This window comes from Trachypithecus francoisi, unplaced genomic scaffold (assembly GCF_009764315.1).
Source record: "Trachypithecus francoisi isolate TF-2019V2 unplaced genomic scaffold, Tfra_2.0 Lachesis_group14, whole genome shotgun sequence".
NCBI classification, from domain to species: Eukaryota; Metazoa; Chordata; class Mammalia; order Primates; family Cercopithecidae; genus Trachypithecus; species Trachypithecus francoisi.
In genome coordinates, this window is record NW_022681459.1 from 50,792,894 (window position 1) to 50,816,364 (window position 23,471).

General features: G+C 44.8%; 1 protein-coding gene across 6 annotated transcripts in view; it reads right to left on the reverse strand.

Moving 5' to 3' along the window:
* Window positions 1-463: 463 nt before the first annotated feature.
* Window positions 464-23,471, reverse strand: part of PRR14L (proline rich 14 like) — a 70,962-nt gene continuing 47,954 nt past the window's right edge. For 4 of the 6 annotated variants that reach the window (XR_004442403.1, XR_004442407.1, XR_004442406.1 and 1 more), the window contains 3 exons: window positions 8,638-8,709; window positions 3,769-5,187; window positions 464-3,454 (listed from right to left, as the gene is read on the reverse strand). Coding sequence is in view for 1 of the 6 variants with exons in the window: in XM_033233335.1 (XP_033089226.1) it covers window positions 4,911-5,187; window positions 8,638-8,709 (349 nt within the window). In the remaining 5 variants the exon portion in view is untranslated. Of the gene's footprint in view, window positions 3,455-3,768; window positions 5,188-8,637; window positions 8,710-16,424; window positions 16,721-23,471 lie in introns of those variants that run through there. The other 2 variants (XR_004442405.1, XM_033233335.1) reach the window with 2 other exon arrangements.

Below are 23,471 nucleotides of genomic sequence, written 5' to 3' on the forward strand. Positions count from 1 at the left end.
AGTTGCAGTAAGCTGAGATTGCATGCCACTGCACTCCAGCCTGGGCGACAGAGTGAAACTCCACCAAAAAAAAAAAAAAAAAAAGTCAAAGTCAACTGGCATGGAGACAGGAGGCAACGCTCAAATGTTTCCCTGATCTGGGAGTGGGTCAAGCTTTTATGGGATTCCTGTCTAGTCCTAGGTGATGCCAATGCAGTTGGCCTGCCAGGCTTGTGGTGGTAACAATTAGGAGGTTAAAGCTTTTTTCCATTGTGCACACCCGGGCAATTTTGGCTCTGTGTCACCTGTAACAGCTTAAGCAATAGTTAATCAGTTTGAGCTGGTCCCACAGTTACAACACAATACTTCTCAGAAAATGGTGACCACTTTGGAAGGAATGATGCTTGCTGTGATATTTAACTTTGGAATGTCCATTTTAACTTATTGCCAAGCCACAAGAACAAAGTAATGGCCTTGAGAGTTATTTGAAAGGTTTTCAAAAAAATTTATTTTCATAAATTAACACACATAACAGTGGAAATTTCAGAGTCACAAACTACCAAACAGAAAAGGAACTGCAGGGGCATCATGTATACCAATGTTACCAAAAATGTACAAATTTCATGGAACTACTGACCATGATAATATATAAACATGTCAGGCAGCTATTTTTACTGGCCCAGACCAGCCCAAGGAGATGCTGAGGCCTCTCACGAAGAATTCAAATCCAATTCAGCACCAGAGAGGGGCTTGTGAAGACACACAATCAACAAGCATTGTATCTGAGAGCACACTGCACTAGATGGCCGGCTCAACAAGGACCCCCCTTCATCATCAAAATAGCTTTTGCTGCTCGATTTGTGGCTAGATGGTAACATTAAACTGTAATTTTAGTAAAATTAAATCTCCCTAGCCAGGTTTTTATATAACAAGTTCAGTTCTGGCAAGGAGCCCTTTCCTGACACGGATCCAGGAAAGGATACTCTGCACTTCTGGCCAATTATTTAAACTTTGGATACAGCCACCCACAATGTGGTTATTTAAGAGGTCCTTTCCATGACACCAGGGGGAAAGCTTACAGAAACAAAACACAACAAGGGAATTACAGAAAGCACCAACTGCATACTCCCCCCACCCCAGGGAATGGGAGAAAAGTATCACTGCCTAAAAGTTGGTCTTTCACAGATCTTAATGTACATGGCATTGATTATGAGACGGAATCCCAGCCTGGAGAAGGAGCGACGGCCATGCAGTCATCAGCTGCACTGTGGCCTTGGATCTGCTGCTGCCGTCCTGTACGCTCCCTGCTGCTCTTGGCCCAGTGGGCGAGGAAGGAGCCATGGGGGAGGTCTCATGCCCAGAGAGTGGGATCTGGAATGGACCTCAGGTTGGCTCTGGAGCTCGTGCCAAAGACCCTTTCAGGCAAAATTGTGACAAAGTATCATGATTTTCACAGCTCTTGAGGAGCGCTGAGTTTTGGGATTCACAGCATGAGTTTCTGGGCTCTTCAGGCTCCGAATAAGGCAAACACTACATGTCTTTTCACTGTAACTCCCTCAGCTACCGTAGCTTTGAGTAAGGTCAGTAAGAAAAAGTGGACATGATCAGATTTAACAGGAGACGAGGTACAGCTGAACTCATGGAGACATGAAGCTGGAAAGGAGACCAAAAGCAAAAAAAGAGGAGGCAACATGGAGGGAGGAGGCAAACACAGCTAGAAACTGAAAGATGGGGGAAAAAAAAACCACGATTGAAAGTTTCAGTGAAAAGCTGATGGGCAGAACCCTGATTGGACCTGAGATTTCTCCTCTTTCCCATATTAAAAACACTAAACCTCTGGAAGTGAGTGATAGTTAAGTTGCAGTTAACTGTAACTTCCCATCACTTGGGGAGGGAAGTTCCCATATTCAGAAACTGTACCAACTCCACACCAGAACCAGACCTGTAGCTCTGGGCAGGTGGTGTGCGTGTCCCATCATGGTTAGGGACCGCGGGCTTGAGGACCTGTGACAACACTGCAGCTGGCTCAGTGCTGAAACTGAATGTAAGACAGGTGTGGCTGAGCGCAGCTGGAGCCTACGTATGTACATCACCCTCAGATAAGTAATTTCAAGTTTGCAGTGGGGCCCCCTTCTCAACTTTGGAGCAGGGGAAGGGCCCTAGCCAGAGGGTAGGCCAAGAATTTCAACGAGGGGCAGGGCTGGCCTCAGAACAACTTCTCTCCTACATTGTCAGGACAAGGAAGGAGCCCAGCTCTGTTTCTTCCAGTCCTCTGCTCCCAGTTACCCATGTTCCAAACCGCTGCTCCTGGCTCTTCGAGTGCCACACCTATAATGGGCACAGTTGAAACTATCTCTGCAATGTTGGTGACACTACAGCTGTGCCCACTGTTCTCTCTGGGAAACATAGCCGCCACATCACTGCATCTATACTGCCAACGGAGCTGGCAAACAGGGCTTTGTTGACTCACTGCTAGTCTGCAACCTGTCCGGTGGGCGCTCCCTAAACATGCCTGAACAAGAGCACAATGTACTACTCATCCCACTCCCTTAAGCAAAAAAGGCAGAGAGAAGCATTTAGTGTCTAAGAACCCTGTCCCAGGAAGGGAGAGATATTGAGGTGAAACATAGGTCGTGTCTATACAGTCTGGGCAAAGTGGATGTAGAATGACAGAATCTGGTTAGCATCATTCAGAGCCAGTACGGAAGCCTGGCTCTCTTCTAACTGTATTTGGCCACGGCCTTGGACGCCTCCGTGGATGACCACGTGTGTATTTTACTTGTCTCAATGCTATGTCTGAGGCAGTGCACCTAGAAGATAGCCATAGCACACTTTTCTCTCTGGCTCAAGTCAGTTTTTCTGCTCCAGTGTGGCATAGACTGTCAACCTGCAAAAGCAAGGCACATAGAGACCCCCCACCCCCACCCCATCTCCCCATCCACTAGCAAATAGGGAAGCAAAAGAAACCTAGGAGAGTTGACCAACATTCCAGGATGTGCCACTCACTCTTCTCTAACAGACTGACTTGGAAATGTGCCTATAACTCTGATGGTTCCCATCGGTGGCTGCTCCATGCCAGTGGCTCCCAGGAGGATAGAAGAGGTGATGCTGGTGTCCTGATGATGACTTTAGCATCCCACTCACCAGCCATGGAATGTTAATTCTCTAAACTCTTGTTTTGAGAAAGAGAAAGAGAAACCCCTAGAGGAGGAGGGGAAGGGGAGCAGGATATGGGTACACAGGACTTCAGTGGAAAAGGAACAAGACCTCGAGGCTGCTGACGCACAGCAGCCCTTTGCCCACAGACTCCTGCAGGCACAAACCCAGAAACTTGGCTAACTCCGGCATTCGACAGTTCCGGTAGATGTGACACAGGAGCCCAGAGTACAATGAGGTGGCCCTCAAAGAGAGCTGGCTGGGGACTTTTGAGATCCCACTGCAGGAACACATCTCTGGGTCTGAAGCATGACCCCGACTCTCTCCCCACTCTTTTTTTTTTTTTTTTTTTTTGAGACGGAGTCTCGCTCTGTCGCCCAGGCTGGAGTGCAGTGGCGCAATCTCGGCTCACTGCAAGCTCCGCCTCCGGGTTCCCGCCATTCTCCCGCCTCAGCCTCCGAGTAGCTGGGACTACAGGCGCCCGCCACCTCGCCCGGCTAGTTTTTTGTATTTTTTAGTAGAGACGGGGTTTCACCGTGTTAGCCAGGAGGGTCTCGATCTCCTGACCTCGTGATCCACCCGCCTCGGCCTCCCAAAGTGCTGGGATTATAGGCTTGAGCCACCGTGCCCGGCCTCTCTCCCCACTCTTGAAGCGAGCTGCCTGGAGAGTCACTAATACTGTGGGTCAGCCTGTATCACTGTCCAAGCTGTTGTACTCAATTTTGTTACCTAACACCATTTCAGATAAAAACCATTAAGACCACACCCAACCACAGTATTTTTTCAATGATCAGAAGAGAAACCTGCTCTTACTTAAATCACTAAAATAAATACATGTATCTGGTGGGCAAGAATGAGAACCAGATGAATAAAAGTGCTCCCTCTAATGAGTTACACTAGAAGCTGGAGATGGGGAAGGGATTGCCTGAAACACATGAATAGGAAAAATGTCTCTTCCATGCAGCGGTCAACTGGGTCAAATGCCTATCATGTTTTCTTAAGACATGTATTGTTTTTCTCCTTAAAAAATTGTTTTAAAATCACATTTAAAGGCTCCAAACATGCAGCAATAATAGTACAAAAACAACAACAAAAAAGAAAACAAATGAAAATAATCCACACCACAACATTAAAAAGTGCAACTTACTTCGAATGGGGCCTGGACGGGCTCCTCTGGCACTAGTGACCCACAGTCATAGAGGGGAGAAAATGATGGGAAAAAGCCACACACACACAAACACTCTCACATACACTCACATCAGTAAGTCCTGGGCAGACAAAAGATTAGAAAACACAACAGCTCATCTTTCCTCAACTACTGAAATGAGCCAGTGAGACCACGTAGGACAGGACGCCAGTTCCCCTCCCTAGGCCACGTTTCTAATAATCTTGGTCTAGCACCACCGTAAACAAAGCGGAACTTTCATATGGACGTGCAAATCCTGTGAGTCCTTGGAATCCTAGTGTTACTGAAGATAGGCTGCTGCTTCCTCCTGTGGATGGCAGAGACTGAGGAGGAGGCTGGATGTCGTTCAGGTTCATTTCCAGGAGAAAGGGAGCATTCCTGAGGTTCTATACTCAGCAGTAAAAGTAGAGGACCCTCCTTCACCAGTTTCTAAAAAGGTTGCACCTTGAAATAGGTAAAATTCATGGACTGTGCATTTTTGAGTGGTTTGGCGGTAGGGCAAAATTAGGCAACCTCTTCCAAGGAGGTCCAAACAAACAAACAAACAAACAAAAACACTAAAATTGAGACCCTCAAACTGAATTGCTTCTCAACAGCCTGATGATCGTTCCTGCTCCTCTTCCTTGGCAAAGAAGGTCTCCAGTTCCATTAGTTTCTGTATCAAAAGAGCATCCAGCTCTCGACTCTGCACAGCTGCCTTCTGAGCCCTGGTAAAGCTGCCTGCCACCGTGACTTTACCTCGAGCTCTCCTCTTTCGCGGGACTGTAAAATCCTGAAATTCTAGAACTCGCTTCCTCTTCTGTTGGCTGATTGAGATTAGCGTACCATTTCGTTCCTTGGGTTCCTCAAAGATGGTCTCTAAACACCTAAGGATGAAGCACGAAACAGAATCACCAACGGGCTGACTCACATGGCCCATCCTGTCAACAGGGTCAGGATATTGACATCCTGAAGGTTAACAACCCTTCTAGTCAACAGTGACTGAAAGCTACTTGCACCAACTCTTTTTTTTTTTTTTCTGTGAGACAGAGTTTCACTCTTGTTGCCCAGGCTGGAGTGCAATGGCATGATCTTGGCTCACTGCAACCCCTGTCTCCTGGGTTCAAGCGATTCTCCTGCCTCAGCCTCTCAAGTAGCTGGGATTACAGGCATCTGTCACTACATCTGGTTAATTTTTTGTTTGTTTGTTTAAGACAGTCTTGCTCTGTCACCCAGGCTGGAGTGCAGTGGCACAATCTTGGCTCACTGCAAGTGCCACCTCCAGGATTCATGCCATTCTCCTGCCTCAGCCTCCCAAGTAGCTGGGACTAAAGGCACACGCCACCATGCCCAGCTAATTTTTTTTTTTTGTATTTTTAGTAGAGACAGGGTTTCACTCTGTTAGCCAGGATGGTCTTGATCTCCTGACCTCGTGATCCACTCTCCTTGACCTCCCAAAGTGCTGGGATTATAGGCATGAGCCGCCGTGCCCAGCCAATTTTTTTGTAATTTTAGCAGAGATGAGGTTTCACCAGTTTGACCAGGCTAGTCTCGAAATCCTGACCTCAGGTGATCCACCTGCCTCAGCTTCCCAGTGCTGGGATCATAGGCATGAGCCACCGCACCCAGCCCTGACTCATCTTTAAAAAATATTTTTTTTTTTGAGACAGGGTCTCACTCTGTCACTCAGGCTGGAGTGCAGTGGCACAATCACAGCTCACTAGAGCCTCGACATCCTGGGCTGAAGCGATCCTCCCACCTAAGCCTCCCAAGTAGCTGGGACTATAAGCATGCAACCGCCATGTCTAGCTAATTTAAAAAGAATTTTTTTTTTTGTTTGTTTGTAGAGATGGAGTCTTGGTATATTGCCCAGGCTGGTCTCCAACTCCAGGGCTCCAGTGATCCTCCCTCCTTGGCCTCCTGAAGTGGTGAGATGACAGGCATGAGCCACTGGCTCTGATTCATTTTTTTAAATGATTACACAGTAGATTCCATTATAAAGAATTAATTATAAGTAATTATAAGTAAATTAATGAGAACCCTAGTAATATTTTAAATGTTGGGTTGTTTCCAATACCTCCCTTTTTTGTGCATTTGAGACAGGTTTCACTCCCGTCACCCAGGCTGGGGTGCAGTGGCGTGAAGTCGCTCACTGCAACCTTTGCCTCCCAGGCTCAAGCAATTCTCCTGCCTCAGCCTCCCGAGTAGCTGGGACTATAGGTGCAGGCCACTGTGCCTGGCTAATTTTTGTGTTTTTAGTAGAGATGGGGTTTCACCATGTTGCCCAGGCTGGTCTCGAACTCCTCAGCTCAAGCAATCTGCCTGCCTTGGCCTGCCAAAGTGCTAGAATGACAGGTGTGAGCCACTGTGCCCAGGTTTTATTTATTTTTAGCAATGTGGCAAAGATGTAGTAATAATTGTACAAATGTGTTAGAGCAGACATACAAAATCTTAGAATAAAATCCTAGAGTTCTCCTATATTCTAGAAACAGTGGGCATTTAATAAATGTTCACTGACTTGAATTCAATTCAGACCTAAGTGAAACTCTTCCTGTATTTGGGTTTACAATCATATCTGAAAAATCAATGATTATCAGTCCTGAAGTCAGCATATTTGGTAAAAATACAAATACAAACTACTTCTTTGTACTTTTTTTTTTTTTTTTTTGAGACAGAGTCTCTCTCTGTCACCCAGGCTGGAGTGCAGTGGCACAATCTCAGCTCACTGCAACCTCTGCCTCCTGGGTTCAAGCAGTTCTCTGCCTCACCCTCCCGAGTAACTGGGATTACAGGTGCCCGCCATCACGCTCAGCTAATTTTTGTATTTTTAGTAGAGATGGGGTGGGTTTCACTATCTTGGCCAGGCGAGTCTTGAACTCCTGACATCGTGATCTACCCACCTTGGCCTCCCAAAGTGCTGGGATTACAGGCGTGAGCCACCGCGCCCAGCCTCTGTACTTTTTCTTTTTTCTTTTTTTTTGAGATGGAGTTTTGCTCTTGTTGCCCAGGCTGGAGTGCAATGGTGCGATCTGGGCTCACCGCAACCTCCGCCTCCCGGGTTCAAGCGATTCTCCTGCCTCAGCTTCCTGAGTAGCTGGGATTACAGGCATGCACCACCACGCCTGGGTAATTTTGTATTTTTATTAGAGATAGGGTTTCCCCATGTTGGTCAGGTTGGTCTCGAACTCCCGACCTCAGATGATCCGCCTGCCTCAGCTTCCCAAAGTGCTGGGGTTATAGGCGTGAACTACTGTGCCCAACTCCTTTTTTTTTTTAAGGCAGAGTCTCACTCTTTTGACCACACTGGAGTGCAGTGGCATGATCTTGGCTTACTGCAACCTCCGCCTCCTCATTCAAGCAATTCTCCTGCCTCAGCCTCCCAAGTAGCTGGGATTACAGGTGTGTGCCACCACACCCAGCTAATTTTGTATTTTTAGTAGAGACAGGATTTCACCATGTTGGCCAGGCTGGTCTTGAAATTCCTGACCTCAGGTGATTTGTCCGCCTTGGCCTCCCAAAGTGCTTGGTTTACAGGTGTGAGCCACTGCTCCCGGCTGAGACTACATTTTTTTTTTTTTGAGATGGAGTCTAGCTCTGTTGCCCAGGCTGGAGTGCAGTGGCATGATCTCGGCTCACTGGCATTTCCTCCTCTCGGGTTCAAGCAATTCTCCTGCCTCAGTCTCCCAAGTAGTTGGGATTACAGGTGCGAGCCACCATGCCCAGCTAATTTTTTTTTTTTTTTTTTGAGACGGAGTCTTGCTTTGTCGCCCAGGCTGGAGTGCAATGGTGGAATATCGGCTCACTGCAAGTTCTGCCTCCCAGGTTCACACCATTCTCCTGCCTCAGCCTTCCGAGTAGCTGGGACTACAGGCGCCCGCCACCACACCTAGCTTTTTTCGTATTTTTAGTAGAGATAGGGTTTCACTGTTAGCCAGGATGGTCTCAATCTCCTGACCTCGTGATCTGCCCGCCTCAGCCTCCCAAAGTGATGGGAATTTTTTGTATTTTTAGTAGAGATGGGGTTTCACCATGTTCGTCAGCCTGGTCTCGAACTCCTGACCTCGTGATCCACCCGTGTTGGCCTCCCAAAGTGCTGGAATTACAGGCGTGAGCCACTGCACCTGGCTACATTTTATGTAACCCAATAATACACGTTATTTCCTATCCTATTACTGACCCTAATTCAAGTGCTGGAATTGAAAAATACCAATTCTAGCTATTTATAAGACCCAATATTGGTACAACTGAACATAAACTCTTTCTCAAGTGAAAGGGCTGGAGATTCACATCAATCATTTCAAATTCTTCCCTTTTATTTCCCAGCTATAATTACCTACCTGTTTGCAGGAGGAGATTTATAATTCTTGTTGGTATATATCTCTTCTAAACTAAACTCCTTCTTCTTTAACCTGAAAAGAAAGAAAAAAATTCTTCATGTTCTCTCTTTTTTATAGACAAGGTCTTGCTCTGTTGCCCAGGCAAAAGGGCAGTGACATGATCATAGCTCACTGCAGCCTTGAACTCTAGCCATCCTCCAGCCTCAGCCTCCTGAGTAGCTGGGATTACAGGTGTGTGACACCACGCCAGGCTAGATTAAAAAAAAAAATTAGGTATGAGTTACTGTGCACAGCCTCATGTTCTCCTAAGAGGGAAGAGATTGATTTCCCAATACTATCCTTTACATTTGCTCCAACCTATCTGTAATATGTTTTAGATGTGTCTCATGCAAACAATGTGTACTGGAAAAAATGTGTACTGGATTTTCTTTTCCAGGGCACCAACCTTCAACTTTATGTAACTGAGTCCGTTAATACTTACTGGGAATGATATACTTAGATTTATATCTATTATTTTTCATAGATTTATATTGATTTTACAGCTGTTGTTTGTGCTGTCTTTGCAATGTTTCTTTTCATGAATTGACTGTTCTTTTTTTTCTATCTCCCTCCACTGACTAGGAAACTATATATTCTCTTTTGTTTTTTTCTGTTTTAGAGATGGGTCTTGCTCTGTTGCCTAGGACTCTGAGGCTGGGTATAGCCTAGGTGACAAAGACTCTGTCTCTTAAAAAAAATATATATATATACACATACACACACACACACACAAAACTCTTCATACCTATCAATTATACAGTAACCCTGAGGTACAGCTTGAATAGTAAAAGCAGGCCATATGCTTGCTTTTTTCCTTTCATAACCAATTTCTAAAACAATGAAGTTGGTTTCCCAGTATCTTCCAAAGATGGCCAATGGTATTAAATTTTTTTAAGTATCATTATGAACTACTGGGTTTATATTTGATATGCTGTAATCTACTTAACTTATTATTCTTTTGAGGGTCAGCTGGTCTCATCTGTGGCCAGAGGGAATCTCTTCAAAATGGTTCTTGAGAGCCAGGCATGGTGACTCCCAACAGTAGTCCCAGTTACTTGGGAGACTGAGGCAAGAGGATTTTTTTTTTTTTTTTTTGAGATGGAGTCTCGCTCTGTCGCCCAGGCTGGAGTGCAGTGGCCGGATCTCAGCTCACTGCAAGCTCCGCCTCCCGGGTTGACGCCATTCTCCTGCCTCAGCCTCCCGAGTAGCTGGGACTACAGGCGCCCGCCACCACGCCCGGCTAGTTTTTTGTATTTTTTAGTAGAGACGGGGTTTCACCGGGTTAGCCAGGATGGTCTCGATCTCCTGACCTCGTGATCCGCCCGTCTTGGCCTCCCAAAGTGCTGGGATTACAGGCTTGAGCCACTGCGCCTGGCCCAGCAAGAGGATTGTTGAGCCCAGGAGTTTGAGACCAGTCTGGGCAACAAAGCAAGACCCTGTCTCTATAAAACATTAAAAAATAAAACAAACAAAAGACTGGCTCCTGAATCCCTTTGACATGACCCTAGGAGTCTCTGAGAGCTCTGCTACTTTCTGGTATGACAAGATACATTCATCTTATTCATTTCCTGCCCTAGACCTGTAATCACTCTCCAAGGAGCCCAGGTTCACATACCATAAAATTCATCCATTTAAAATGTACAATTCAGTGATTTTTAAAATACTCGCTAGGTTATTCATGATCACCACTATCTAATCTCGTCCAGTTTTTTATAAGACAGGGTCTTGCTCTGTCACCCAGGCTGGCAGTGGCACAAACATGGCTCACTGCAGCCTCAACTTCCTGGGCTGGGCTCAACAGATACTCCTGCTTCTGCCTCCATGTAGCTGGGACCACAGGTGTGTGCCACCATAGCTGGATTTTTTTTTTATTTTTTATTTTATTCATTTCTTGAGACAGAATTTTGCTCTTGTTGCCCAGACTGGAGTGCAATGGCACAACCTCAGCTCACTGCAACCTCTACCTCCCGGATTCAAGCAATTCCCCTGCCCAGTCTCCTTAGTAGCTGCGATTACAGGCGTCTGCCACCACACCCGGCTAATTTTTGATTTTTTTTTTCTTTTGAGATAAGAGTCTTGCTCTGTTGCCAGGCTGAAGTGCAGTAGAGCGATCTCAGCTCACTGCAACCTCTGCCTCCTGGGTTCAAGCGATTCTCCTGCCTCAGCTTCCCGAGTAGCTGGTACTACGGGTACACATCACCACATCCACATAATTTTTGTATTTTTAGTAGAGATAGGGTTTCATTGGCATTGGGAGTTATACCTGATGTAAATGACGAGTTGATGGGTGCAGCACACCAACATGGCAAAAGTATACATATGTAACAAACCTGCACGTTGTGCACATGTACCCTAGAACTTAAAGTATAATAAAAAAGAAAAAAAAATAATAGGGCAGAGGAAGCAATCATATATATGCATTTGTCTCATGTGAGCCTTAGGGTGATAACTTTTGAGTTCTGTCTGTCCTTTGCCTACTAGGAATTTCTTTGTGGGCAAATTTTGAGGAAGGTATGCAGCCTTTTTATTTTTGTGTTAAATAGCTATGTTATTTAGGAATAAAATGGAAGCAAGTTTACCTGAAAAAAAAAAAAGAGAGAGGGTTTCACCACTTTGGCCGGACTGGTCTTGAACTCCAGACCTCAGGTGATTCACCCACCTCGGCCTCCCAAAGTGTTGAGATTACAGGCGTGAGTCACCATGCCTAGCTGTAACTTTGACTGTTTTTTTTTTTTTTTTTTGAGACGGGGTCTTGCTCTGTCGCCCAGGCCAGAGTGCAGTGGTGTGATCTTGGCTCACTGCAAGCTCCGCCTCCCGGGTTCACGCCATTCTCCTGCCTTAGCCTCCTGAGTAGCTGGGACTGCAGGCGCCCACCACAACACCTGGCTAATTTTTTTGTATTTTTGTAGAGACAGGGTTTCACAGTGTTAGCCATGATGGTCTCAATCTCCTGACCTTGTGATTCGCCCGCCTCAGCTTCCCAAAGTGCTGGAATTTCAGGCGTGAATCACCACACCTGGCCACTTTGACTTTTTAGTAGAGAGAAGGTTTTATCACATTGGCCAGGATGGTCTCAAACTCCTGACCTCAGATGATCCACCCATCTCGGCTTCCCAAAGTGCTGGGATTACAGGCGTGAGCCACCATGCCCAGCTGTAACTTTGATTTTTTAGTAGAGATGGGGTTTCACCATGTTGGCCAGGCTGGTCTTGAACTCCTGACCTCAGGTGATCCACCCACCTCGGCCTCCCAATGTGTTGGAGTTACAGGCGTGAGTCACTGCGCCCGGCCTATTTTTTCATTTTTTTAAAAAGACAGGGTCTCACTCTCTTGCCTGGGTTAAAGTGCAGTGGCATAATGATAGCTGACTGCGCCCTTGACCTCCCTGGCTGAAGCAATCCTCCTGTCTCAGCTTCCCAAGTAGCTGGGACTACAGGTGCACAGTACTATGCTCGGCTAATTTTTTTTTTTTTTTCTTTGAGACAGAGTTTTGCTCTGTTGCCCAGGCTGGAGTGCAGTGGCGTGATCCTGGCTCACTGCAACATCTGCCTTCCAGGTTCAAGTGATTCTTCTGCCTCAGCTTCCCAAGTAGCTGGGGCTACAGGACAACAGGTATGCACCACCATGCCTAGTTAATTTTTGTATTTTTAGTAAAGATGGGGTTTCATTGTATTGGCCAGGTTGGTCTCGAACTGCTGACCTCGTGATCCCCCAGCCTCGGTCTCCCAAACTGCTGGGATTACAGGTGTGAGCCACCACGCCTCGCCTCCAGCTACTTTTTTTCTTTCTTTCCTTTTTTTTTTGAGACCAAGTCTCACTCTGTTGCCCAGGGTAGAGTGCAGTGGTGTGATCTAGTTTAGGCTCACTGCAACATCCGCCTTCCAGGTTCAAGCAATTCTCCTGCCTCAGCCTCCTGAGTAGCTGGGATTACAGGTGCCCACCACCACGCCTGGCTAATTTTAAAAACATGTTTAGCAGAGACAAGGTTTCACCATGTTGGCCAGGCTGGTCTTGAACTCCTGACCTCAGGCAATCTGCCCACCTCGGCCTCCCATAGTGCTGGGATTACAGGCATGTCCGGCTAATTTTTAAAAACTACTTTTGGTAGAGATAGGGTTTGTCTATGTTGTGCAGGCTAGCTCGAACTCCTGGGCTCAAGTGATCCTCCAGTCTCAGCCTCCCAAAGTGCTGGGATTACAGGGTTGAGCCACGACGCCTGACCTGATCTTTTGTAGAGATGTGGTCTCACTATGTTGCCCAGGCTGGTATCAGACTTCTGGGCTCAAGCGATCCTCCTGCCTCTACCTGCCAAAGTGCTGGGATTATAGGAATGAACCACCACACCTAGCCTTAAAACACTTTCAAAACTCCAAAAAGAAACCTACTTTTAGCAGTCACCTAGACTCTCCCCTACCACCCAGCACTGGTAACCACTAAACTACTTTCTGTCTCTTAAAGGATTCTAGACATTTCATATAAAATGAATCACATAGAATGTGCTGTTTTCATAGTTAACCACTGTTGTAGCATGTATCAGTACTTCGTTCCTTTTCCTGGCTGAATAATACTCCATCTATGGATATACCATCTTTTCTTTATCCATTTATCAACTGATGAACATTTGGTTTCCACTTTTTAGCTACTATGAATAATGCTGCTGTGAACATTCATGCACAAGTTTTTTGGTGAATGTATGTTTTCAATTACTTTTTTTTTTTTTTGAGACAGAGTCTTGCTTTGTCACCCAGGCTAGAGTGCAGGGGTGCAATCTTAGCTCACGACAATCTCCACCTCCTGCGTTAAGGCAATTCTCCTGCCTCAGCCTCTCGAGTAGCTGGGGTTACAGGCAAGCACCACCACTCCTGGCTAATTTTTGTATTTTTAGTGGAGATGGGGTTTCACCATATTGGCCAGGCTGGTCTCGAACTCCTGACCCCAGACGATCTGACTGCCTCAGGCTCCCAAAGTGCTGGGATTACAGGTGTGAGCCACCATGCCTGGCATGTTTTCAATTCTTTTGGGTAAATACCTAGAAGAATTGTTGGGTCATACGGTAACCAATTTTTTCAGGAACATTTTACATTCCCATGAGATGTGTATAAGGGTTTGAGTTTCTCCACACCCTTACTACACTTATTTTCTGTTTTATTTTTTCTTCCCATCCTAGTGGGTGGGAAGTGGTATTTCACTATGGTTTTGATTTGCAGTTCCCTGATGACTCATGATGTCAACAGCATCTTTTCAAATGCTTGTGGGTCATTTGTCTATCTTCTTTGGAGAAATGTCTATTTAAATACTTTGTCCATTTAAAAAATATGGTTATTGTCTTTTGGTTGTTGAACTATAAGAGTTCTTTATTGCTTGTGGATACCAGACCCTTATTAGATGTGTGATTTGCAAATATTTTCTCCAGTTCTGTGGGTCATATGTTATCTTGTTTTTTGTCGGAGACAGTTGGGCTTGGGGAGACAGTCTCACTCTCTTGCCCAAATTGGAGATCAGTGGTTTGATGATAGTTCACTGCAGCCTTGAAATCCTAGACTCAGTGATCCTTCCACCTCAGCGTCCTAAATAGCTGGGACTACAGGAGTGTGCCACCATGCCTGGTTAGTTTTATTTTTATTTTTGTAGAGACAGGGTCTCATTATGCTGCCCGGGCTGGCCTTGAACTCCTGGGCTCAAGCATTCCTCCCACCTTGGCTTCCCAAAGTGCTGGATTACAGGCATGAGCCACCATGCGTGGTCACCTTTTCTTTTTTTATACTTTATTTTTTTACAGTAGTTTTATGTTCACAGAAAGACTGAACAGAAAGTAGACAGTTCCCATATAGCCCCTGCCTTCACACATGGATAGCCTTCCAGAGTGTACAACTGTTGTACAATGAACATATATTGATACATTATCACCCAAAAGTCCAGTTTATGTTGGAGCTTACCCTTGTTGTTTTCTATGAGTTTTGACAAACACATAATGCCATGTATCCCCCATTACAGTAACACACATAACAGTTTTCACTGCCCTACATACCCTCTGTGCGCCACCTAGTCATCCCTGTCTCCATGATTTTGCCTTTTCCAGAAGGTCATGGAGTTGAACTCATACAGTACATAGTTTATTCAGGTTGGCTTCTTTCGCTCAGCAGTATGCATTTCAGATTCCTCCATATCATTTCATGGCTTGATAGCTAATTCCTTTTTAGTACTGAGTAATATTCCATTGTCCAGACAGTTTATTCATTCACCTACTGACGGACATCTTGGTTGCTTCCAAGTTTTAGAAATTCTGAATAAAGCTGCCATGAACATTTATGTACAGATTTTGTGTGAAATGTTTTCAACTCATTTGGGTAAATACCAAGGAGTGCAGCTGCTGTATGGTATGGTATGTACATTTAGTTCTGCATAGGAATTGCCAAACTGTCTTCCAAAGAGAGTATAAACCATTTTGCATTCCCACCAGCAGTGAATGAGAGTGTCTGTTGCTCCACATCCTCCTTCAATTCTCTCCTCTTACCTCTTCCTCTCCCTTGATCATATTTTTGTTTCTGTACGTCATTGTGAAAATTCTGTTCTGTTGTGCTCCTGTTCGTTAACACTATTTAGCTCTATTTAACTTGCTGTTAACACATTTATTAAAGTTTTATTTTGATTAGTCAATTTTACATTTTTAGAAATTCTGTACAGTTCTACTTTAAATGTAGTTGGTTATTTTCAAGTATATCCTGCTTCATTATTCATATTTTCAACCCACTTGTATTTCTTTAAACACATAAAACATACTATAGGCCAGGCATGGTGGCTCACGCCTGTAATCCTAGCACTTTGAAAGGCCAAGGGTAGGCAAATCACTTGAGTCCAGGAGTTTGAGACCAGCCTGGCCAACATGGTGAAACCCTGTCTCTACTAAAAATACAAAAATTAGCCAACGTGGTAGTGCACACCTATAATCCCAGCTACTCTGGAGGCTGAGGGAGGAGAATTGCTTGAACTCGGTAGGCAGAGGCTGCGATGAGCCGAGATCGTGCCACTGCGCTCCAGCCTGGGGAACAGGCGTGAGCCACCGTGCCTGGCCAGCTGGTTTCAAACTCCTGACCTCAAGTGACCCACCCGTTTCAGCCTCCCAAAGTGCTAGGATTACAGGCTTGAGCCACCATACCTGGCCAGAATCAACTTTTAAACATGTTTTGGGCCGGGTGGATGACTTGGGGTCAAGAGTTCAAGATCAGCCTGACCAACATGGTGAAACCCTGTCTCTATTAAGAATATAAAATTAGGCCGGGCGTGGTGGCTCACGTCTGTAATCCCAGCACTTTGCGAGGCCGAGGTGGATGGATCATGACGTCAAGAGATTGAGACTATCCTGGCCAACATGGTGAAACCCCATCTTTACTAAAAATACAAAAATTAGGTGGGTGTGGTGGCACACTCCTGTAGTCCCTGCTACTCAGGAGGCTGAGGCAGGAGCATCCCTTGAACCCAGGAGGCTGAAGTTGCAGTGAGCCCAGATCGTGGCACTGCACTCCAGCCTGGGTGACAGAGCGAGACTCTGTCAAAACAAACAAACAAACAAACAAAAAAACAGCTCTTTGTCAAGCGAATAATGTATCAAAATTTTACTGTTTACTATATGCCAATGATGAAATTATTGCTTTTCAGCTCAAAATTTGCCCTTCAGTACCTGCTCTGTGATAACGGAATCCTAGGCCCTTTAAGCATTTCTCTTTTGCAGTGAGTATGATGCTACTAACCTTTGTCACAAGGTGTTCGAAGAACAATGCAGGTGGAAGGGAGCTTCCCTTTCTGGTTTGGTGAGCTTTTTTTCTTGCTCCTGCAGCATAGGCCATCAGTGATTAATGTATGTTGGGATGTTTTGGGGCTTCTCTGCCCTAGTGGTGTGGCCAGGTGTGGCCAAGGTCTCTCGGTGACCTTGCAGCTTTAGCTTGGCAACCACTTTGCTGCAGGCTTCCCAACACGGATAGGGCACTCCAGGCCTTATGCCCTCAATGGTAACCTGACTTCCTGACGGTCATTTCCTGTTGCTCTCCTGAAGCAGAAACCACATGCTCCAGGCCTTGCATCAGAGCAGTGCCGCACCTCCCTCTGTAGCAGCCTTGTCTGTGCTCCAGAAAGTGGTTGTTATTTCCTGCTTGCCCAGCTCTGGCCTCTGCAACCCAGCCATCCAATGGGCTGCAACCTCACCTTCTCCAACCAAGTCTCAACTCCAGGGAGGTGGTGCCCCTTCCAAGTTTGCCCTTCCTAGGGTACTCTCCCTTAGCCCAAGTGTACCCTTCAGGATTGTCTTTACATTTAAGGTTACTCCCTGTCATAGTTTAATGCTTTATAATAAACTTCCCGTTTAAAATACTGTGTGATTTCTGTCTCCTGATTGGACCTGAACCAATACATAAACTAAGGTAAAAATCCTAAGAGCTAAATTAGGTTGCTGCTAAGTATGTTAGAACAGTAGTCTTTACATTAGTGTACCTAAAGACTTTCCACAGAGTACATGAGAACCCAGCTGTAGGGGAATCAACCACTCAATCTTTAATTTCTATTTTTTCTTTCATTATTATTATTAATTTTTTTTTCTTTTTTTAGATGGAGTCTTGCTCTATCGCCCAGGTTGGAGTGCAGTGGTGTAATCTCAGCTCACTGCAATCTTTGCCTTTTGGGTTCAAGCGATCCTCTGGCCTCAGCCTCCCCAGCAGCTGGGATTACAGGTGTATGCCACTATGCCTGGCTAATTTTGTATTTTTAGTAGATACGGGGTTTCCCATGTTGGCCAGGCTGGTCTTGAACTCCTGACCTCATGATCTATCCACCTCGGCCTTCCAAAGTGCTGGGATTACAGACATGAGCTAACACACCTGGCCTTATTATTAATTTTTGTAGAAATGTGGTCTTACTGTGTTGCCCAGGCTGCTCTTAACCTCCTGGGCTCAAGTGATCCTTCCACCTTGGCCACCCAAAGTGTTGGGATTACAGGCATGAACTACCATGCCTGGCTCAATCTCTAATTTATTCTAAAAGTGATACACCTGAGAAGTATCCTGACTTGCTCTTGCAGGTCTCTCTGTTCCCACAAATTCTCTCAGAACAGCTATCCATCCTGAATTATACTTTGATACATCAATCAAATCACTCATTTTGCTAAGCCCTTTCCAGTGATTAATGAAATCACCATAAACTTGTCTTGGGCTTTTCTTTTCCTTTACTACACATTATTCAGTTAAGAGAGAACAGTGCCTTTAGAGATTGGGTATTTGGGGCCAAGCACAGTGGCTCATGCCTGTAATCCCAGAACTTTGGGAGGCCAAGGCAGGCAGATCACATGAGGTCAGGGGTTCCAGACCAGCTTGGCCAACGCAGTGAAACCTTGTCTCTACTAAAAATACAAAAATTAGCTGGGTGTGGTGGCATGTGCCTGTAATACCAGCTATTCAGGGGGCTGAGGCAGAAGAATCGCTTGTACCTGGGAGGCAGAGGTTGCAGTGAGCCGAGATCATGCCATTGCACTTTAGACTGGGCAACAAGGGCAAAACTTTGTCTGAAAAAAAAAAAAAAAAAAATTAGCCAGGTGTGGTGGCAGGTGCCTGTAATCCCAGTTACTCGGGAGGCTGAGGCACAAGAATCGCTGGAACCTGGGAAGTGGAGGTTGCAGTGAGCCAAAATTGCACCTCCACACTCCAGCCTGGGCAACACAGTGAGACTGTCTCAAAAAAAAAAAAAAAAAAAAAAAAAAAGAAGACATTGAGTATTTATTTGGGCCAGTGTTAACACACTTGATTTTAGGTATCTCATGAAGGAGTTGTCAGAGTGACTTTGCTTTGTTCACCTTGATTATCATCAAATAATGTCTACTTAAGAAAAAGACCTTACTTAGGAAAGAGAGCTTTAAACACTAAAAATAGCTTGCTCATGTATTTAATTATATACAGTATTTTTTCTAGCTATTCTCACTTCTCATCAACAATATGTCATCACTTAGAAAAGTTCCACTCAACATATTCATGGGATGGGCACAATGGCTGACACCAGTAATCTGAGCACTTTGGGAGGTGGAGGTGGCCAGATCACTTGAGCCTGGGAGTTCAAGACCAGCCTGGGGAACATGGCAAAATCCCATCTCTACTAGAAATACAAAAATTAGCTGGGTGTGGTGGCATGTGCCTGTAATACCAGCTATTCAGGGGGCTGAGGCAGAAGAATCGCTTGTACCTGGGAGGCAGAGGTTGCAGTGAGCCGAGATCATGCCATTGCACTTTAGACTGGGCAACAAGGGCAAAACTTTGTCTGAAAAAAAAAAAAAAAAAAATTAGCCAGGTGTGGTGGCAGGTGCCTGTAATCCCAGTTACTCGGGAGGCTGAGGCACAAGAATCGCTGGAACCTGGGAAGTGGAGGTTGCAGTGAGCCAAAATTGCACCTCCACACTCCAGCCTGGGCAACACAGTGAGACTGTCTCAAAAAAAAAAAAAAAAAAAAAAAAAAAAGAAGACATTGAGTATTTATTTGGGCCAGTGTTAACACACTTGATTTTAGGTATCTCATGAAGGAGTTGTCAGAGTGACTTGCTTTGTTCACCTTGATTATCATCAAATAATGTCTACTTAAGAAAAAGACCTTACTTAGGAAAGAGAGCTTTAAACACTAAAAATAGCTTGCTCATGTATTTAATTATATACAGTATTTTTTCTAGCTATTCTCACTTCTCATCAACAATATGTCATCACTTAGAAAAGTTCCACTCAACATATTCATGGGATGGGCACAATGGCTGACACCAGTAATCTGAGCACTTTGGGAGGTGGAGGTGGCCAGATCACTTGAGCCTGGGAGTTCAAGACCAGCCTGGGGAACATGGCAAAATCCCATCTCTACTAGAAATACAAAAATTAGCTGGGCATGGTAGTAGTACATGCCTATAGTCCCAGCTACCCACGAGGCTGAGGTAGGAGGATTACCTGAGCCCAGGAAGTTGAAGCTGCAGTGAGCCATGATCACGCCTCTACACTCCAGCCTGGGTGATAGAGCGAGACCTTGTCACAAAACAAACAAACTATATCTATCTATATATATAAATGTTTTACTGGGACTATCAAATACTTGAAGTGCACAAAACACACAGAAAAAAATTTTTTTTTTTTTTTTTGTTTTTTTTTTTGAGACGGAGTCTGGCTCTGTCGCCCAGGCTGGAGTGCGGTGGCCCGATCTCAGCTCACTGCAAGCTCCGCCTCCCAGGTTCACGCCATTCTCCTGCCTCCGCCTCCCAAGTAGCTGGGACTACAGGCGCCCGCCTCGTTTTTTGTATTCTTTAGTAGAGACGGGGTTTCACCGTATTAGCCATGATGGTCTCGATCTCCTGACCTTGTGATCCGCCCGTCTCGGCCTCCCAAAGTGCTGGGATTACAGGCTTGAGCCACCGCGCCCGGCCCAGAAAAAATTTAAGTAATTTCCTTTGGTTAAGGCATGAACTTTTATCAATTCATACTATAAATATTTAATTCAAGTAGTCAGTCCCTTCTGATCTGATCCTATAAGATGTTGTAATTTTTTTTTTTTTTTTTTTGAGACAGAGCGGCTCAATCATGGCTTACTGCAACCTCCACCTCCTGGGTTCAAGCGATTCTCCTGCCTCAGCCTCATGAGTAGCTGGGATTACAGGCACCCGCTACCACGCCCAGCGAATTTTTGTATTTTTAGTAGAGACAGGGTTTCACCATGTTGGCCAGGCTGGTCTCGAACTCCTGACCTCAGGTGATATACCCGCTATGGCCTCTCAAAGTGCTACCCAAAGTGCTGGGATTACAGGCATGAGCTATTCATGCCCAGCCAGATGTTATAACGTCTATTCCCATTAACAATATCAAAATATATGTGATAAACTGCCCTGCCAATTGGTTTGTCCAATATACTTTTCTCTTATATTAAATATAAAAGCAGGCTGGGCTTGGTGGCTCACTCTAGCCTGGGCAACAAGAGCAAAACTGTATCTCCAAAAAAAAAAAAAAAAAAAAGAGCAATCATTGAGACTTATATAAATTAATAGATTTAGTTCTGATTTTTACAATAATTGTGAATCATTGAAAGTCTAATACTAGAGTTTAATTCATGTATGCATACACATTTACTAAAGCAATTATCATGCTTTCTACCATACTCCTCACTTCAAAATTTACAATGCTTTATTATAAATTTAGTAATGAGAAATGTTTTTTTGAGACCCCAGCCCAGGCTAGAGTGCAGTGCTGCGACCTCAGCTCACTGCAACCTCCACCTCCCGGGTTCAAGTGACTCTCCTGCCTCAGCCTCCTGAGTAGCTGGGATTACAGGCGCATGCCACTACCACCCGGCTAATTTTTGTATTTTTAGTCGAGATGGGGTTTCACCATGTTGGCCAGGCTGGTCTCAAACTTCCGACCTCAAATGATCCACCCACCCCAGCCTCCCAAAGTGTTGGGATTACAGGCGTGAGCCACCGCTCCTGGCGTCATGTTGTTTTAGTAATGCACAGGTTGGCACTATTGGGTTATTAAGAGCATCCATACCCTGAAAATCCAAAATCTGAAATGCTCCAACATCTGAAACTTTCTGAGCGCCAACATGATGCTCAAAGGTCACGTTCAAAGGGAATGCTCACCGGAGCATTTGTGATTTTCAGATGAGGGATGCTGGTAAGTATAATGCAAATATTCCAAAATCTGAAAAAATGTGAAGCCTGAAACATTTTTGGTCCCAATAATTTGAATAAGAGATAGTCAACCTGCATTATTAAAATGGATAAATTATGACTTTAAGACTTTTAGAAAAATACCTTACAATTTGTACTCCATAATTTATTTCTTGGTGTTTTATATCATTTTCTTTCTTTTTTTTTTTTTTCGAGATGGAGTCTCGCTCTGTTGCCCAGGCTGGAGTGCAGTGGCCGGATCTCAGCTCACTGTAAGCTCCGCCTCCCGGGTTCGCATCATTCTCCTGCCTCAGCCTCCCGAGTAACTGGGACTACAGGCACCCGCCACCTTGCCCGGCTAGTTTTTTGTATTTTTTTTTAGTAGAGACGGGGTTTCACCATGTTAGCCAGGATGGTCTCGATCTCCTGACCTCGTGATCCGCCCGTCTCGGCCTCCCAAAGTGCTGGGATTACAGGCTTGAGCCACCGCGCCTGGCCTATATCATTTTCTTAAAAGGATAAAATAACATATTTACTTGAATTGGAAAACAGAAAAGTCAGGAAGAATGATTTGCTTGATGGGCTTAAATAATAAATTGCTTCCACCAATTAAATTATATGCCCAGGCTCTTCCATAAACTTAATGTACTAAAATCTGCAGCTTCAAGGGTTTTTTTCTTTTTTTACAAAAGTACATTTGATTAAAAGCATTTTATCAAAAGACATCCTAGGTTTAGGCAAAGATTTATTAAAAATTTTATTTTTCTCAACCCTCTTTCAGTCTATTGGAATGAATAAAGTACCTCTAAGTGAAAGAGGATTTGGCATTTGACATTTACTGGACCTTTCTTGGTCTGTTGACACTGAGACAGTAACTGCCACTAATTCCTGGGTAACAGAACCTTTATGACTGAGTGCTTTTCAATCTTTTGTTTTCATTAAATATAATGCTAGATCACTGTGATTTTTTGGCATATAACTTGAAAGAAGTAGAAATAATTGAATGACTTTACTGTATTAAAACTCCTTCCTCTCCCAACTACTTATTTATGTAAACAAGGTTCTTCAGACATACAAATGCAAGAGAGAATACAACTGATAATGAATCCTTTTTCTTTTCTTTTCTTTTTTTTTTTTTTTTTTGAGACGGAGTCTCGCGCTGTCGCCCAGGCTGGAGTGCAGTGGCCAGATCTCGGCTCACTGCAAGCTCCGCCTCCTGGGTTCACGCCATTCTCCTGCCTCAGCCTCCCAAGTAGCTGGGATTACAGGCGCCGACCACCTCGCCTGGCTAGTTTTTTTGTATTTTTTGGTAGAGACAGGGTTTCACCGTGTTAGCCAGGATGGCCTCGATCTTCTGACCTCGTGATCCGCCCGTCTCGGCCTCCCAAAGTGCTGGGATTACAGGCTTGAGCCACCGTGCCCGGCCAATGAATCCTTTTTCATTTGAGTAATAAATACTACTCGATCTCGGATCTCGGATATCTGAAATATTTTTAAAATTTCTCTTGAAAAGACATACAATAGATCAACAAAAGAACCATTAAGACAAAAATACAACATATTAAGATAAAGATTATGGTGCAGAAGTGGAACATCAATCACGATCCTAACAAATGATGATTTATTTTATTCGTGTTGTGTGAAGCACTATAATGGATGAAGTAGTACACATTCTTTTCTCAATTACACTGTATAGAAATCTTCTTTTTGTTTTTTTTTGAGACGGATTTTCACTCTTGTTGCCTAGGCTGGAGTGCAACAGCACGATCTTGGCTCACTGCAACCTCCACCTCCCGGGTTCAAGCAATTCTCCTGCCTCAGCCTCCTGAGTAGCTGGAATTACTGGCACGCGCCACCACACCCAGCTTATTTTGCATTTTTAGTAGAGATGAGTTTCTCCATGTTGGTCAGGCTGGTCTCAAACTCCTGACCTTGTGATCCACCCACCTTGGCCTCCCAAAGCGCTGGGATTACAGGCGTGAGCCATCACGCCAGGCCCTGTATAGAAATCTTAAGTGTTGGGAATTCTTATTCATATTTTACAGGGAAGTTCCTGAGAGACCACTGTTAGGCTTCCATTTGCTGATAAGAAATGGAGGAGCAAAATCGATCAGAAGAAAATGTAAGT